The following is a 17,502-nucleotide window of genomic DNA, read 5'->3' on the forward strand; positions in this document are numbered from 1 at the left end:
AATAACAAACATAACCCAACATATATATAATAAGATGTTGAAAAATTAGATTTTAAAAAAAAAAGACTAAAAGAACAAAAGGGGGGAAAATTTGTATATCAAAAAAGAATTAAATCACATACACTAAAAACATATTATGTGTTAAAACTTGGATTATCTTCCCAAGCATTAGACATAGTATTGTCTTATCTCTTTTAAGATACATAATGTTAGCAATTAATGTAAGTTTTTAGATAAACTAAGAAATCAATCTAATTTAATGTTTCATAAACTAAAAAAACTTTAAAGTATGGTTTTAGTTTTATGATAATAAACTTCAAAATTTATAGCTAATTAAGTAAAATATATTATTAAACTATATTAAATATTAGGATGAGATCTGTTTTAATGTATACTCCCTCCGTTGCAAAATGTAGGATGTTTTAACAAAAGTACGCAGATTAAGAAATGTTTACTTTTAAAAAGTTCAACCAATCAGAAACAATACTGCATAATAGATAATATTAACTTAATCAAAAAGTTGCATAGAAACTTGAAAACATCCTATATTATGAAACAAAAAATCTCTCTAAAACATCATATATTATGAAACGGAGGGAGTAGTTGTAATTTCACATTCTTTTCTAATGTGTCATACTATAAAGTAAATTTATTACATTGTGGATTTAGGTTTTTATTGTGTATTTGGAAAACAAATTAAAACGTGTAACCTTTTTGTTGAAGAAATTCATGAAGCACCATTTTTGATGGACCATTTTTCAAAAAAACACCATCAAATTAAAATGCATATACATTTTCTTAATAAAATTTATGTCATATATAATTATTAGAGTTTCTTGAAAAGATGAAAGAAACCCAATAAGCAAATATATAACCAAAAAATAAAAACTTCTAATTATTGTTGGTCTCTTGATCTGAACCCTCGCAAGGAATAGGAGTTAAACTAGGATCATAGAAACAATGACTAAACTCACTAACATCAAAATCTATTTGAATTTTCTTCCTCGCATGGCCACTGACAATATAAATGCAACCCTTTCCACTTTCGTCACTACAACACATGACGAGTCTCTTTTCGTAGATGTCAGTGATGAAGTAACTTGGACAAGAGTCCTTATAAATGGGTATTGTAATTGTCATGAATNTTGAAGAAATTCATGAAGCACCATTTTTGATGGACCATTTTTCAAAAAAACACCATCAAATTAAAATGCNGTCACCCAAATCTCGATGTTATTTGTTCCTTTATATTTATTCAATACTGAAAGTCGATCTCCCCTAAAAACTGAGAGGACTGGAATATCAGAATATTTCTTCTTCCACGGCAGAACGCAAAAGATTTTCAATATCTCTTTAGAAAAATCGAAACTTTGGATAACATATTCATCAGCCGTGAAGTCAGAAGCAGCCCAATACAAATTTCCATTCAAAGAGACATTGTTATCTAATGAATCTGATCCTTTTATGAACGTCTCTTCCTCTGAAACATCAATAATACACTTCCATGCATTGCTTCCAAAGTTGTACATAGAAAATCTTTTATAAAACATAGAGTTGTTTCCCTTAACACTTCGTCGACGATAACTATATCCAAATAGATGATAACCCTTTCCGGGATTACCACTATCGTACCCTATGCCACCAAACATGAAATGTTCTTCCTCCGACTTGATACATCTAGTTTGTCTCAACGACGGGTTCCAAACAACCGCTTTGTTGTTCCACCACCATGAGGCACAAAACAATAAGTCATTGCAAGGAAGAAAGTTTGTTGTCCTATGATCACTTAAATCTGGAATATTTAAGGCCAACTCACGCAGCTCTACTTTTGGATCATTGTCGTTGAGATTGAGACCTACCGAATAAACCTTGGAATTGGTCCATAAAAGGAATTGAGTACGGACCAGATCCAAGTGCTTGTGGATGAACGTCGTATCGTTGAAAAGTGTATTCCATTCTTTGGAAACGGTTCTGAATCGGGAAAGAGATAGAGATGGACAACGATGGAGTATCTCTTCCACCAATTCCTCGGGAAGATTCACATGCGCCATTTGGTCTTTGATTTAACTATGAAGGTAAACATACATAATATACAATATATAATACTCCCTCTGTATTTATTTAATTGAGATTCTAGGTTGCTTTGAGTAGATTAAGAAAACAAGTAAATTGATTATTTTAACCTTACAAACAACATTAATTTAAAAAGTGATTCTTGAGATTGTCTTAGACGTGAGGCTATAACTGAGATTCTTTTACAAAACTTACATTGATAAGTGTGAACGACAAGTATTTTAAAACATGAAAACAAACCTAGAACGTCAATTAAATCAATACCGAGGGAGTAAGAGGTGGGAAAATATAGTTAAGAAAAAAATAAAAGGAAAATGTTTTATACAATATATAGAAGAATTAATTTACATACTCTAAAATTATAATATTTTTTTTTAAATCATAACTAATAAACTTGGATTAACTTCTCCAACATTTGACATAGTATGTTATGTTTTATCTCTTTTGTATGAGATAATAATGGTAGTAATTAATGTATCTAAAAAGTTAAGAAATAAATATACTTTTAATTATATATATGGTCATTTCAATAATTTAGAATCTATAATAAGTTAATTGAAAATCTAACATAAGATATATTTTAATATCTTTAGTAATTCCATGACATATATTTCAAAATTATATGTTTTCATTTTTCTTTAAAAGGGATCTTCATAAAAAATTAACATTGTATATTCGACTCGACCCAACGCGTCTACTCTCAGAAGCAAGGCTCTTTGGCAAAAGTTCGCTTATACGGCGTGCATTATTTATTTATTAAGCAATAAAGCAAGCATTTATCATGTTTTAAAATTTCTTTAGTAACCTTTGTTACGTGGCTTCAATAATTCTTCTTTTTTACTTTACAATGGGATGTTGATGTCTCATGAGAAAGAGATGCTTTTCAATATTTTCCAAACTTTTCTTAATATTTTGATTGGCCCGTCGAAAAGTGCACTTAGCTAACCACTGAAGTGCCTAGTGAACATTTGTGATAACAAAATTAAATATTAATTTCTCAAGAGATATTGCTCTCAATTCGACTTTTTTTTTTAATGATTACGACATTGCGGAAGTTTGCGATCGAGGTTGTTAGAACTGAACTGAGTTCAAATTTCTGATCATATACTGGAGTTTGGTTTCTAGCAATGATTCTTGTCTTGTTTTATCGTACGTACTGCATGCGTTCCAATTCTATGTTAGAAACAAATATATATGAGGGCGGTTTGCAAAGACTACGTCTCTGCTTTCTCTGCTTGGACTCTTCTAATCTTTAGTATTAGAGATTACTGGGACCAACGATAGATTCGACTTTCGAAGAATTTGGATGGACATGTATTATTTAATCGTACTTACAAATACAAATAAATGTTTTTAAGAAAAATACTTGACGGATATTACCAAGCTACCATTAGTGAAAGACATACAAGTCACACTTAGCGGGAAACTTGCTCTGGTCTTGATCGGTTTGTTCCGGTCTCTTCAACTCGTTAGATGCAGGAAACTTTCTTTCAACTTGGTTTAAATAGGTTTATCCAACCTTAGATGACTTCAACTTTTCTTTGTTGTGTCCCGTTTACAAGTTGACTTCTCTTTTGCTTTATCTCATCTTCGTTCAATCATTGTGATATCAAATTATGCCTCTTTTAAAAGGTATTGATGAATAAAGTTTTTTTATTGAATTAGAAAGAAAAAAAATGTACCCCGAATAATTATGAATTTATGAATAACAAAAATGTACCCCAAACCAGGACTATATGTTATCCACATCCTTTTCCAAGCTACAATATATATATGCTATTTTGGAACCAGAGAAATTGTCGTCTTCACACTAACGTTGCAACTTCATCTCACATCATCTGCTAGAAGAAAAAAAATAATTCACTTCGATCCGTGCTAAAGTCGCTTGTTAAAACTACATGAAAAATTTAACGTCGTGGAAACATTTTGGTCTCGGGGTTAGTCAAATGTATATTGTAACTTAATATTGATACCCAAAAAAAGAGAAAAAAATGTATATTTTGATTTTTAGATGTACAGCACCAAAAATATTTGTTGTTACATTTTTGCTTAATTAGTATGAATTATTTAATATATGCAAAAATGTATATAAAAAAAGTTAGTTTTAGATAAAGGAAAGAATAGTGTCGTGTACAATAATTCAACCACATCTGTTGTAAGCTAAATCCTATAATTGGTAGATCTTTTAAGAAGTTTGATATATATAATCTGTGGTGTTAGCGTTTTGTCCAAAAAGACGAAAGTGTCGAATAGTGTCGATAAAGTAATTTAAAATGTTTCCATTTTTTAAAACTACTTTCGTAATGGTTTTGTTTGCAACTTGATAGATAATTTTTCATATTTGGCGTCTTTCATTTTCAAAGCAATGGCGTAGTCGATTCGTATTTGCCGTCTCCATACAGCTTTTACCGATTTTAATATATAGTATATATTTAGTCTCCAACCAAAAATTAATTTTGGTATATATTATATATTTTCAATATTATATTTAATATACAGATCAGTCTACGTTTTCTCTACTCAGACTTTCTAAATCGATCGAATGCTGATTCTTTTTTTTTTTTTTTAAAGAGAGCTCACTTCTGAAAATTTGAGCTACAAGTCTATCACACTTAGTATCTATAATCTGAAATAAGCAATGATATTGGTTAATATGATGTGGATGGTGGGAAGAATATTTTATGATGCATATCCACCTTTCTACTCTAATTTATTTAATCATACATATATTATAATAGAAAAAAGTTTTTTTTTCGTATGCCATGTTGAATAGTATACACACATGGTCCGGGACACTGTTGGGTGGTAGATACATTCGGCAACACTTCAAAAGAAGTAGTAACCAATCTTTGTCGGATATTAAAAAGTAACCTAATAAAGGAGAGTTAATTACAATGAATTAATTAAACCTTATTATTATTTCTTTTCATCTTTAAAATTAATTAACCCTAATAAAGGAAAGTTAATTACAATGAATTAATTAAACCTTATTATTATTTCTTTTCATCTTTAAAATCAATTATCCTGGAAGCACATTCACTTGATCAAATAAACAAGAAATTGTATACTATACCTCTTGTAAAAATCCCATATAATGTATACGCAAATATTTATAAGAAACTTCATGATATATAAAATCAATTTTTCAACTTCCTGTAGAATCAAATAATAGATTATGCTTTTTTTAGAAACCACCAATTTTTATAATCAGTTTCAGAGTGTAACATCTAACCACGGCTGGAACCTTGCTACTTAACTGAATTTAATATTCAGACGAGATTAATGTAAGAATTGTATACAATGAAGTGACACGTCATCGTTAGTATCACCATTTTCTTCGTATATAAATAAGGCACATCGTTATGATCGAAACAAACACCATCACCTTACTCTCTTCGTTACCATCACAATCTCTTCATCTTCATTATTTCACAATAATACTTCAGAATAACCTAATATGGCACCGAGTCATCCTGATCCAACAATCTCTCGCCACGTAGCAGTAATCGGAGCCGGAGCCGCGGGACTCGTAGCTGCTCGTGAGCTACGCCGTGAAGGCCACTCAGTAGTCGTCTTAGAGCGGGGGAGCCAAATCGGAGGCGTGTGGGGTTACACCTCTCAAGTCGAACCAGACCCTCTTAGCCTGGACCCGAGCCGACCCGTCGTCCACTCGAGCCTCTACAGATCCCTACGCACCAACATCCCCAGAGAATGCATGGGTTTCACCGACTTCCCTTTTGCGGCCCGGCCACACGACGGGTCGAGGGATCCGAGAAGACACCCGGCTCATACTGAGGTTCTTGCTTACCTGCGAGACTTTGCTAAAGAGTTCGATATCGAGGAGATGATAAGGTTCGAGACGGAGGTTGTTAAGGCGGAGCCGGTGGAGGCGGAGGAGGATGACGGAGGGAAGTGGAGGGTTAAATCTAGAAGCTCCGATGGTGTTGCCGACGAGATATACGACGCTGTCATGGTTTGTAACGGACACTATACAGAGCCTCGTCATGCTCTTATCGCTGGTAAAATAAGCAAGTGTTCTGAGTTGTGTTTTTAATTAATTTGTGGAATTTAGGAAGAAATCTTATCGAAATATGAATTTGTTTTAAAAACATTTTACCATAAAAAATTATTATAAATAAATAAAAATATGAATCCAGTACAAAAAATAAAAAACAGAGTTCTCTTCGGGATGACTTATTTTCGTCAAACAAAAACAAGATTAGTCTTTTTTTACTTAGGGGAAAATAGTAACTATTTTGCTTTTTCTTTCAGGCATAGATTCATGGCCAGGCAAGCAAATTCATAGTCACAATTACCGTGTTCCTGATCAATTCAAAAATCAGGTAATTGTAGTACTATACTATCTCATTACTATATTGAATCTAATTGATCTGATCATCTATTAACTTTTCTCTTCATTTTTTAATTCTTGGATCGTTTCCTTTTTGTTATGTTTGAAGGTAGTGATAGTGATCGGAAGCTCGGCGAGTGGAGTTGATATAAGCAGAGATATTGCAAAGGTGGCGAAAGAAGTCCATGTTTCGTCTAGGTCGACTTCACCGGAGACCTACGAGAAGCTTCCCGGTTATGACAATCTGTGGCTCCACCCAACGGTATATAGGCTAATGAATCATGTTGATTGTTTTGATGATTAATTATTTACTCCATAAACCACTGAATGATTTCTGGTGACGTTCATTGTACAATAGATTGAAATTGCCCGCGAAGACGGTTCGGTGGTTTTCGAGAACGGAAAGACGGTTTACGCAGATACCATTATGCATTGTACCGGGTTAGATAGACCATGGCTTAAACATTGAAATACAGAGCACATAAAATATGTGAAAACGTTTTTCATTGACCCTTTTTATCTTGTTATAACTATCTTCAGGTACAAATATTACTTCCCCTTTCTCGACACAAAAGGTGAAGTAACCGTGGACGATAATCGAGTTGGACCGTTGTATAAGCATGTATTTCCTCCGGCTCTTGCCCCGGGCCTTTCCTTCATTGGCTTACCATGGCAGGTTAATAATCTTAAAAATGTGTATATATTTTTGTTTGGTGTGAATATCTTCGTTGCTTTTGCAAATTAATCTCATTGTTTGGTTTCACTTGATGTATTTAGATCACCCCCTTTCCGATGTTTGAGCTTCAAAGCAAGTGGGTCGCAGCGGTCTTGTCCGGTCGAGTATCTCTCCCATCTCAAGACGAGATGATGGAAGACACTAAGACGTTCTACAATAAGCTTGAATCTTCGGGAATTCCCAAAAGATATACACATCTGATGCCTGATGACTCTCAGGTACACAGATAAATCTCTTACCACTACTTTTTCGCAATAATGTTATCTTGATAACAAATGGTGGAGGCTAAACATTTTTTTTTGGGTGAAATTATTGTGGCAGTTTGAATATGATAATTGGCTTGCGGATCAATGTGACTATCCCCGGATAGAGAAATGGAGAGAACAAATGTTTTACATAGGTTTCAAGAGAATCTATGCACAATCCGCTACATATAGGGATAATTGGGACGATGATCATCTCATCGCAGAAGCATACGATGATTTCGTCAAATTTATGTCAAGCTATCCTGAACTGTTGCCGATGCTGAAAACTTAACGAATTGATAATTGACGTGGGAGCTTTGTTAAGTATGTGAAAACGATGCATGGGGTATGTTTTGTAACTGGAAGTGTCTCTTGGATGGCTAGCTGGAATGTTTCCACAAATGTATATGGGGACTAAGTGTAAAAACAATAATAATTGGAATGACTTTATAAAAATATTTAAGTAATATAATGCGGTGAGCCTTTCAGAAGGAAAAAAAAAAAAAGCAAATTTGCCATTGCATGATTGTGCACTCATCACGCATGACATCATCAGTTAGCACTTCTTTGCTTGTGGCGCTTTAGAGCAGATATGCTCTCACAGTTAATCTTATGAATGGGACACAGTTAATTTTATGAATGGGACCCAAAAATAAAATAAAAAATTCATTATTTGGTTCAAGAAGAGAATTGTTTCTTCTGTTACTTGTGGAAGCAACCATTCTACAATTGACTGTGATTACATGTGTTAACTTTTGAGTGGCTACAATTCATTGTGATTAAAATAATATTTTTTCTTTTTTAAAGGAACGATTGAGAGGGGTGGTGGGTTAATGATGGTCTTCATAAGTGGGACTTTTGTTTGCTGTGTTATACGGACCCACTAAATCTATTTTTTTTTCTTTTTCTTTTTCTTTACTTGAGTTTCTTTTTTGACTGATCCTTATTTAAGTAAATCCATTTTTTGTGAGCCACTACTAATTAAGCCCATCATCTGAGGCTAGATCATGACTGCATTTTCTAGGCTAAAAGAGGAATTCTTCTCGTAGATACCTCTTAAAATATAGGAGTTGGCTAACTCAAAGACAGAGAGGAACTTATTTCTTCAATAACAAATCCATAGTGATAAACTGACTGCTTACGATGATGGTTGATGACCTTATGATGCCTCCTACGAAAAGCGTAACAATGCTCTTCATTTCAACTTTAAGGCGATTTTAACAATCGGTTAACCCCTGAATATCCTTAGCTATTGTGCTTGGTTTAAGAAGTATTTTTTGGAAATGGTTGAGAAAGAGCGAAACAAACAGGTTCGCACTTGTTGACGAGAACAGAGCAAATGAGTGAAATGAACATATTTGACCAGCGATTACACAAGGAGACAATGCCATCGGGGACATTAATTACCATGAAAAAGGTTTTCTCAAAATCACATGCATATAGCATAACAGGTCTTTTAAAAGACAAAAAAAGCATGGCAAACATCAGAAAACATATTCCGGGCCAGGTATTAAATTAGAGAACGTAGTCGTAGAGAGCAGCCAAGTAATTACTGAATCAAATGATGGATTTGGCAATTTGCGCTTGATCATCAAGAGTTTCTTCTTCTTTTCCAAAGTTTTGCGCTTGTAGTAGTGGAGGAGTAGTCGTATCTTTGAACTCGATCGGAGCTTGCTTAGCTATTCTGATCAGTCAGGTGAAAATCAATTCAACATAGAGAATATATGAGCAACAACGATCCATATAGCTAGCTACTGCTAATTAATTGATCATATTGCACTCCTCTGTATCATTTGAAATTTGCAATATATCACTTAATTTTTTTTTTTTTTTTATTAAATTCTGACTAAAAAGGAGTAAACATTAGAGAGATATAATAAATGGACACCTACTGAAGAGGGTCGGCGGTAGCTATAGTAACCTCAGAGTGATCCGATTCCTTCTGAGACGCACATATTCTTCTTCTTGCATAATTATAACGTAGAGTTTTTTATAGCTACGTAGCATCGGGCAACGTTTTGTGAAACACCCTCCTCGACCGCGCGGGCGTTGCTTCCCCATGATTCTTGTCTTGTACGTCTTGTGCCTCCTAAAACCCTAAGGCTACAATGCTATATACTGTATATCTTATATAATATTTTTTCTTCACTTTGGCTCACAATGCGACATTTGACATTCTCGACATGTCTCATTCTTTATTTTCATTTTATTCTTTTAAAACAAATTTATATTATTTCTAATTTCAAATAATCATATTTCTCTTCTTAATGTTGGTACAATTGACATATATTTTTAAATCCACTTTTATATATTAAGTTCTTTTGTCAAACAAAATCAGATTTTTTTATTTTATTATTTTAAAACAAATTTATATTATTTCTAATTTCAAATAATCATATTTCTCTTCTTAGTGTTAGTACAATTGACATATATTTTTAAATCCACTTTTATATATTAAGTTCTTTTGTCAAACAAAATCAGATTATTTTTATTTTATTATTTTAAAAAAAATTTATATCATTTCTAATTTCAAATAATCATATTTCTCTTCTTAGTGTTAGTACAATTGACATATATTTTTAAATCCACTTTTATATATTAAGTTTTTTTGTCAAACAAAATCAGATTATTGACATGATTAGGATTAAGCTTTTATGTAATTTTATAAACCTTAATTTTTACACGTTTTAAATCATATAATATTTTATTTCATTAATTGAGTTTCCAATAAAGTTAGTCAGCTCCACACTTCCACTAAAATCCTATTAAATTATGATAAATTACAAAACAATAGCTTTTCCTTTTATATCAATACACATATCAACAAAAAATTGTTCTTGTCAAGAGCACTTCAGAATTGTTGTCATGTTCGAATCATATATATATATATATATATATATATATATATATATATATATTTCATATATGTTGACTTTCTTGATTTTCTATCTATTTATTTCATTAGAAAATTGTAAGTGACATATTTAAAATAGTATTAATTAAATCATTAAGTTTGATTATTTCTTATATGGAAAATATATTAAAATTTTATATTTAATATCATGTAGTGGGTTACAAATTGCTTTCTCCATGCATTAAAGAGAGTTATAATTTCAATAACCATCCATTGAAATGTATTTATTCTAATGAAAAGATTTCCGTTTTTAAATATTTATGTTACAAAAGTTATGACACCAAATTCCATAATTACCAAATTTATTACTGTTAATAAATTATCTTGAACCTAAAAGTAACATCTATCTTAGGGGGAGGTATTGGTTTGGGATTTTAAGAGAATTTTAATGACTTTAAAAGTTATGTAAAATATGTTGTTATTCAATTAAGACTTTCTAAAACTCTTTTAAAATTTGGTGTTATTAGTTGTGGATTTATAAAAAGTAATCTAAAATCTTGATAAATCTATTGTTATTGGATTAAGAGTTTTACAAAGTCATTAAAAGTTTTATGTTATTCAAATAAAACAAAAGAATCTTGGATTGTTAATGAATTCAAATATTATGTTATTGGTTTAAGATTTTATACCATTTTCTTCATAAAAAGAGTCATGAAAACTCTCTCATCAAATAGAGAGATTTGTGAATCATAGTCCATGACTTTTTGGGAGGCAGAGAAGAAGAACCGAAGACGTCGCAAACCAAACTCATATACCCAGAAAAAAAATAGTGGCTAGGTTCCGGCTTTTGCTCCGACCCAAACCTGTCGTGTCGTTGTTACCCTACAAGCCTCCTCCTCCTTCTTCTTCGTTGATTACTCCGGCGATAGAGTCAGTACCTTCGCAGCCAGCACATGAATTGTGATAGACAAAGAGCAAACGTGTACTTATGATTGTGAATTGTGAATGTGAATTGTTAAAGAAGATATATTTTACTATTTATCTTGCAGAGAGCAAACGTATGTGAACAGAGAGCACTAAAAATACAAATCAAAACAAAAACTTGAGTTATTCAATGTCAAGAGGCGTTGAATAAAGATGATTTTATAGAAGATGAGATAAGCAAGAGATTTTTTTTTCTTTCACAGAAGCGTTGAATCAAAAGAATATTGTGCAATATTTTTTGAGAAAGATTTTACAAGATTTTACGAGTGATTTTACAAGATTAGGAAAAACAAATCAGCAAGATTTTAAACAACTTTCTAAACAATCACTTAGAATCCTCAATTTTATACTTTCCATGATTTTATTTAAAGTCATTAAAATTCTCTTAAAATCTCAAACCAATACCTCCTCCTAACATTCAAATAGGTAGACATTTACTTAAATACTTAGACTCAAATTTACTCTCAAATTCTAGATCTGTTATAACATATATCACCAATGCTAGCTGCAAAAGGAAACAAGATCGTCATGTTTCTTGATTATGATGGTACCCTTCTCCAATCCTTGATGATCCAAACAGAGGTTTGATGTCTAGCAAGGGGTCCTTATAATTAACCAAAATATATATACCCTTTCTCTCCATGATCAAGATGTATTTCATGTATTTTCCAACTTTTATAGTTACGTAGACGCATTTATTTTTGGTATAATAGTTACATAGATGCATTGACAAGGTACATTTTGTAAAATAATTTTGTTTCCCATTTTCTTAACCAAATTTGTTAACGGTCAGATTACAATTTGATATGTTATTTTTTATTTTTTATTTTTGTAGATTTATAGCTTAGTGAAGCTAGCAGAACTCTATTATATAGAAGCCATGAAATGGAATCAACAGATATTAAAAGGCTCAGCTAAAGTCTTCTCAGGATACAAAAAGGTAGATTCTTAAATAGGGAATAATCAGGAACATAGGGAGTATTGTCTAATATAACCATTTAATACAGTCCCACATAAATTTTAAAATTTTCAATGATGGGAAGTTTTTTTAGTCAAGTGGTTACATCACCAACTCTGTGACTGATCCCACCAGAGTTTGATTCCACTATGTCACGTTATCTCGCTTAGTAGGGGCTGACTATAAATCAAACCTTTGCGATAATATGTTAAAAAAAAATTCAATGATAAATGGAAATAAGGTCGGAATATGATTTGTGGCAACATTTTCATTTTGTTGGATGAAAAGGGATTTAATTTCATATAACAATATTGGTCAGGCTGGATTGTGGAGAATCACTATCCATGAAGATGAATGGCATATCAAAGGCACTTAAAAACGTTTGGACCGAGCAAAATCAAAGTTAATTATACAGAGGTAAAGTGAGTCATAAAAAAACTGGAAAAAATGGTACATCAATACTCCATAGTATAAAATTTATAAAAGTTAAATGTTATATTTTATGAAATCATTCACAAAACATAAAAAGTTGAGACAAGTTAATTCAAGAGTGATGGAGAGATAATGTTTAGTATTATTGGTGTAGGGGCGGAAGCTTAAAAGGGGTGAAAAGGCGACGGCTCTGTTTTGTTTGGACAAAAACAGAGTGTTTGTTCGTCATCGTAGGTGAGGGGGAAGAACGGGTCGACGAAGGTGGAACAGAATGAACAAGAACAAAACGAGAGTCCTCCTCTCAGGGCTTGACACAAGCTCTTTTGGAAATTAATATTGCCTCTCTTTTGGTTTTTTTTATTAGACTTCAAATCAATGATTATGATACAGAGATTTGCGACTCTATTTAAGGTCAAACTAAAAAATACATCCTAATCCTAAATCCAAGAATTTTGATTCGAGTTTATCCTAAACCAAAGGAAAACAAATCCAAAAACAAAACGTATAATGAGCCTTGCGGCACACGCAACACAACGTCGACGTAAGTGTGTCACAAGGCGGAAGTACGATGCACGCTAATGTTTAGTATGTTTAGTATCTGGTGTTTCGGATTTAGAATTTAGTTATTTTGTATATATATATATATATATATATATATATAAAGTGATATTATTGAAAATGGATTACAGGAGAAGGTATTTCTTTTAAAATTATTTGTTGTTAAGTATTATTTTTAGATGATGACAGTAAAATAAATGTATAGAACAACGTTAAATTATCTATCAAAGTAATTATATAGTAAGGTCTTACAATTTTTTTTTTAGATTACTGATCAGTTTATTCCAAAAACAAAAAACAAAAGTGTAAATAAATATAATTTACCTTAATTACTTAACAAAAATACCAAATTAATTTAATTTTGCGGTAACTTAAAAAAAGAGACATATTGTTATAGTAACATATTGTTTAAATATTTTCAACAATACTACGTACTTTAACTGTTTTCCTCTATCTCAAAATGACTCTTTTATAAAGCATCATATAACAAACATATATTAAAATATTATAGTTAAACTGTAATATTATAAAAAATAATTTTCAATACATATAGTAACAATTACATGTACATCTCAAATACAATTGAATATAAATTTTATTTTTTATTTCAAATTAATAATGCATATATAACCCACACATCTCTTATGCTATTTTATAGGATATATAACCTGGGCTAGAAATATATATATATATATATATATATTTAAGTAATTTGGGCCGGCCTAACATATTTTTTATTCCAAGGTTTCCAATTTTCAACTCCCGATCCAGGCCCATACCCTAAACTTCGGTTTGGTTTAGTCAATATTTTCTTAGCCGTACGGAATCGAATCTCCAGGGTATGCTGAGAATAAGATCAGAAGTTAGATTTGAGTTTGATGATACTCTGAATCGTAGTTCAGAGCAAAAGGGCTCGAAAAAATTGAAACTTTTCGTAATTTCATTCGATATATTTGAGTTTGATGATACTCTGATGCAGTCTCTTCTCGCTGATTTCCCTACTTCGAAAAAAAGATACTATCTCTATGTCTCCCTCTTATTGCGTAGTATGTATTCTCTTTGCTTTTCAGAGATTACTAGTGTTGCTTCAAAGTTTGATCTCTGTCTCTACTTTATTACTCTTCTATGGGTTTTAGTTGAAATTTACTTATCTGTGTGTTTCTCTCTTCATGAGCTGAAATGGTAAATTGTTACTCTGTCTTATCTCCAATCAAGTGGTGAATAATTGGTTCTAAAACCGCTGAACTTCAAAGGTTGTGTCTTTTTGGTGTTTGTTCAAACAACTTAACATCTAGCTTTCGTTACGGGAGAAGGGTATTTCTGATGTTGAAAGAGATTGAGAGTATCAAATCTAATGGAGTCTTTGAAGTTGTGGCTGATTCAATAATGGCAGATGTGGTGGAGGAAAGACCTCTGCAACCAATAATTTTTGGTCGAGAAACAATGCTAGAAAGGGCATGGAACCGTCTCTACGGGATGAGACTGGTATCATGGGTCTCTACGGGATGGGAGGAGTAGGAAAAACAACTCTCCTCGCACAGATCAACAATAAGTTTTGTGGCGTAAGTGTTGGGGTTGACATTGTCATTTGGATTGTGGTGTCCAGCGATCTACGGGTTGAGAAGATTCAAGATGAGATTGCTGAGAAGTTAAGCCTTGGTGGAGGGGGTTGGAACCAAAAAGAGAAAAGACAGAAGGTCACTGATATACACACTCATATGAAGAACAAGAAATTTGTCTTGTTATTGGATGACATTTGGAGAAAAGTGGATTTAACAGAAATCGGAGTCCCATTTCCTACAAGAGAAAATGGATGCAAAGTAGTATTCACCACTCGTTCTAGGGAAGTATGTGGCCACATGGGGGTTGATGATCCAATGGAAGTTGAGTGTCTAGCAAAGCATGACGCGTGGGATTTGTTCAAGAAAAAGGTTGGACAACTGAAGATGAAAAGCCATCCAGACATAACTGAACAAGCAAGAAAAGTTGCCGAAAAATGTTGTGGCCTACCACTGGCGCTCAATGTCATTGGCGAGACCATGTCATGCAAGAGGACTATACAAGAATGGCATCATGCGGTTCAGATTCTAAATTCGTATGCTGCAGATTTTTCTGGCATGGATGACCAAATCCTACCTATTCTAAAGTATAGCTATGACAGTTTGAAGAGTGACCAGATTAAGTCATGCTTTCTGTATTGTTCTCTTTTTCCTGAAGATTACTTGATGAGTAAAGAGAAGTTGATAGACTACTGGATATGTGAGGGATTCATAAGTGAAAAAGGAGGTAGAGAGAGAACATTAAACCAAGGTTACGAGATAATGGGTACCCTTGTCCGTGCATGTTTGTTGTTGGAGGACGGAAGGAATAAATCAAAGGTGAAAATGCATGATGTAGTTCGTGAGATGGCTCTATGGATATCATCTGATCTTGGGAGAAATAGAGAAAAGTGTATCATACGAGCAGGTGTTGGGTTGTGCAAGGTACCAGAAGTCGAGAATTGGAGGGATGTAGAAATGATGTCACTGATGAATAATAAGATTGAAGAGATATCTGGTAGTCCCAAGTGTCCCAAACTTACAACTTTGTTCCTCCAAGAAAACATACCATTGACAAGTATTGCAGGTGAACTCTTTATGTGTATGCCAAAGCTAGTTGTTTTGGATCTGTCTAAGAACTGATGGATTGCCGGATGAAATATCAGAGTTGGTCTCCTTGAAGTATCTTGATTTATCAAGAACATTGATCGTGCGACTACCGCTTGTCTCCAAAGGTTGAAAAAACTAATGCATCTGTATCTAGAGGGTACAACAAGTCTTCGGAGCATCGATGGGGTATCAAATTTGTCGCGCTTAAGAACATTAACGTTACGATATTGCAATAAACTCTTGTTTGACGGAAGGTTGAAGGAGCTGCTTCTCTTGAAACACTTAGAAGTTCTAACCATTGAGATCAAGTCAAGATCTGTTTTGGAGACACTGTTTTTCTCTGGCATGTTGTGGAGATGTATTCAAAAGGTAGTTATCAATGACATTTGGGACGAATCTATTGATTTATTGACTTTTCCGACTAATCTCCGTAGCCCCAGTGGTCCATACTTCCCAAACCTCTCATCTGTGTCTATAGAAAGGTGTTATGGTCTAAAAGATTTGACTTGGTTGTTGTTCGCTCCAAACCTTTTACATTTAGAAGTGAAGAGTTTAGGGAGACTAGAAGAAGTAGTGAGCAAAGAGAAAACTGATAAGCAGCAGCAGCTACAAGGTATTGTTCCGTTTGGAAAACTAGAAACTCTAGTGATGCTTGACTTACCAGTGGTGGAGAGCATCTACTGGACTCCCCTGCTGTTTCCATGTCTGAGGGAAATGTACATAGAACTATGTCCCAAACTGGGGAAGCTTCCGCTGGATTCTAAAAGCGTAGCTGAAGTTGAAGGGTTTATCATAAAATGTGAAGCTACAGATTGGATTGAAGGGATTGAGTGGGAGGATGAAGCCACAAGACTCCGTTTCTTGCCGACACGCAAAATGGTATACCTCCTTTCCTTCTTTGCTATTTCACTCTCTCGTTTTCCAAATATCAAACTGAAACCTTTTCTTCTTTGTGGCTGGTTTAGGTCGTAGGTTAGTGCTACTAGTAAGTCGTGAAGGATGTGAAGTCACGTTTCCTATATTTCTCTCAATTTGTCGAAGATTTAATCATAAAACAAGATGAAGGTAGAGAAAAAGCATTCAACCAAGGTTATGATATGCTCGGTAATCTTGTCCGTTGATCTTTATTATATTATTGGAGGGAGCAAAGGATAAAGATTTTGTGAGTATGCGTGATGTGGTTCATGAGATGGCTCTGTGGATATCATCTGATCTTGGAAAAAAACAAAAAAAGAGAGATGTATTGTTTAGGCCGGGCGTTGGATTAGATGAACTACCTAAAGTCAAGAACTGGAGAGCTATGAAAAAGGATGTCATTGAACTTATAACTCTGTTCCTTCAGAAAAACTACAAGTTGGAATGACATTTGAAACTGGTAAGGACGAGGAGACTTGAGAGCATTTTCAGGGATATCATATTTGTCAAGTTTGAGAACATTGAGATTTGAGACTAGGAGATTCAAAAGCAACACTTGATATGAGCCAAATAATGAAAGAGCTACAGCTCTTAGAACAGAGATACAACTCATGATTTCTTTTTCTACCTCTGTTTTGGATCTGTATTATTAATCTTTGAATTTTTATATTCCCTAAAAACAAAGACACAAATTAGATTGTTGGTTTTGGTTTGCTTAACGTAAGCAGATGATTATTTTAAAATGTTC

At 33.2% G+C, this 17,502-nt stretch overlaps 2 protein-coding genes and 1 pseudogene across 4 annotated transcripts; 2 read left to right on the forward strand and 1 right to left on the reverse strand.

Annotated features, from left to right (window-relative positions):
* Positions 892-2,051, reverse strand: LOC104778689 (putative F-box protein At1g12190). Its single transcript, XM_010503137.2, is given in 2 exon segments — positions 892-1,163; positions 1,166-2,051. Coding segments are annotated over 2 exon segments (1,158 nt in total).
* On the forward strand, positions 5,425-7,877 carry LOC104771035 (flavin-containing monooxygenase FMO GS-OX-like 2). 3 transcript variants are annotated; one of them, XM_010495510.1, is made up of 7 exons: positions 5,425-6,092; positions 6,346-6,425; positions 6,534-6,686; positions 6,783-6,865; positions 6,965-7,100; positions 7,202-7,378; positions 7,482-7,877. In XM_010495510.1, exons 1-7 carry the CDS (start codon positions 5,531-5,533, stop codon positions 7,695-7,697), a joined length of 1,407 nt encoding a protein of 468 aa, XP_010493812.1. In that variant the 5' UTR covers positions 5,425-5,530; the 3' UTR covers positions 7,698-7,877. The 3 variants fall into 3 exon arrangements, with proteins under 3 accessions (XP_010493812.1, XP_010493821.1, XP_010493829.1); XM_010495519.1 differs by having other exon boundaries at positions 6,346-6,422; XM_010495527.2 differs by having other exon boundaries at positions 6,346-6,416.
* On the forward strand, positions 14,018-17,453 carry LOC104778690 (annotated as a pseudogene).

The sequence above is a fragment of the Camelina sativa genome, chromosome 3, assembly GCF_000633955.1.
Source record: "Camelina sativa cultivar DH55 chromosome 3, Cs, whole genome shotgun sequence".
Lineage (NCBI taxonomy): Eukaryota > Viridiplantae > Streptophyta > Magnoliopsida > Brassicales > Brassicaceae > Camelina > Camelina sativa.

What these genes read in the sequence shown, in the direction of transcription:
- LOC104771035 (XM_010495510.1), top strand. Translation starts at nt 5,531, where the DNA reads ATGGCACCGAGTCATCCTGATCCAACAATCTCTCGCCACGTAGCAGTA. An exon ending in TCGTCATGCTCTTATCGCTG is followed by an intron (nt 6,093 to 6,345) that starts GTAAAATAAGCA and finishes TTTTTCTTTCAG; the next exon opens with GCATAGATTCATGGCCAGGC. An exon ending in TCAAAAATCAGGTAATTGTA is followed by an intron (nt 6,426 to 6,533) that starts GTACTATACTAT and finishes TTATGTTTGAAG; the next exon opens with GTAGTGATAGTGATCGGAAG.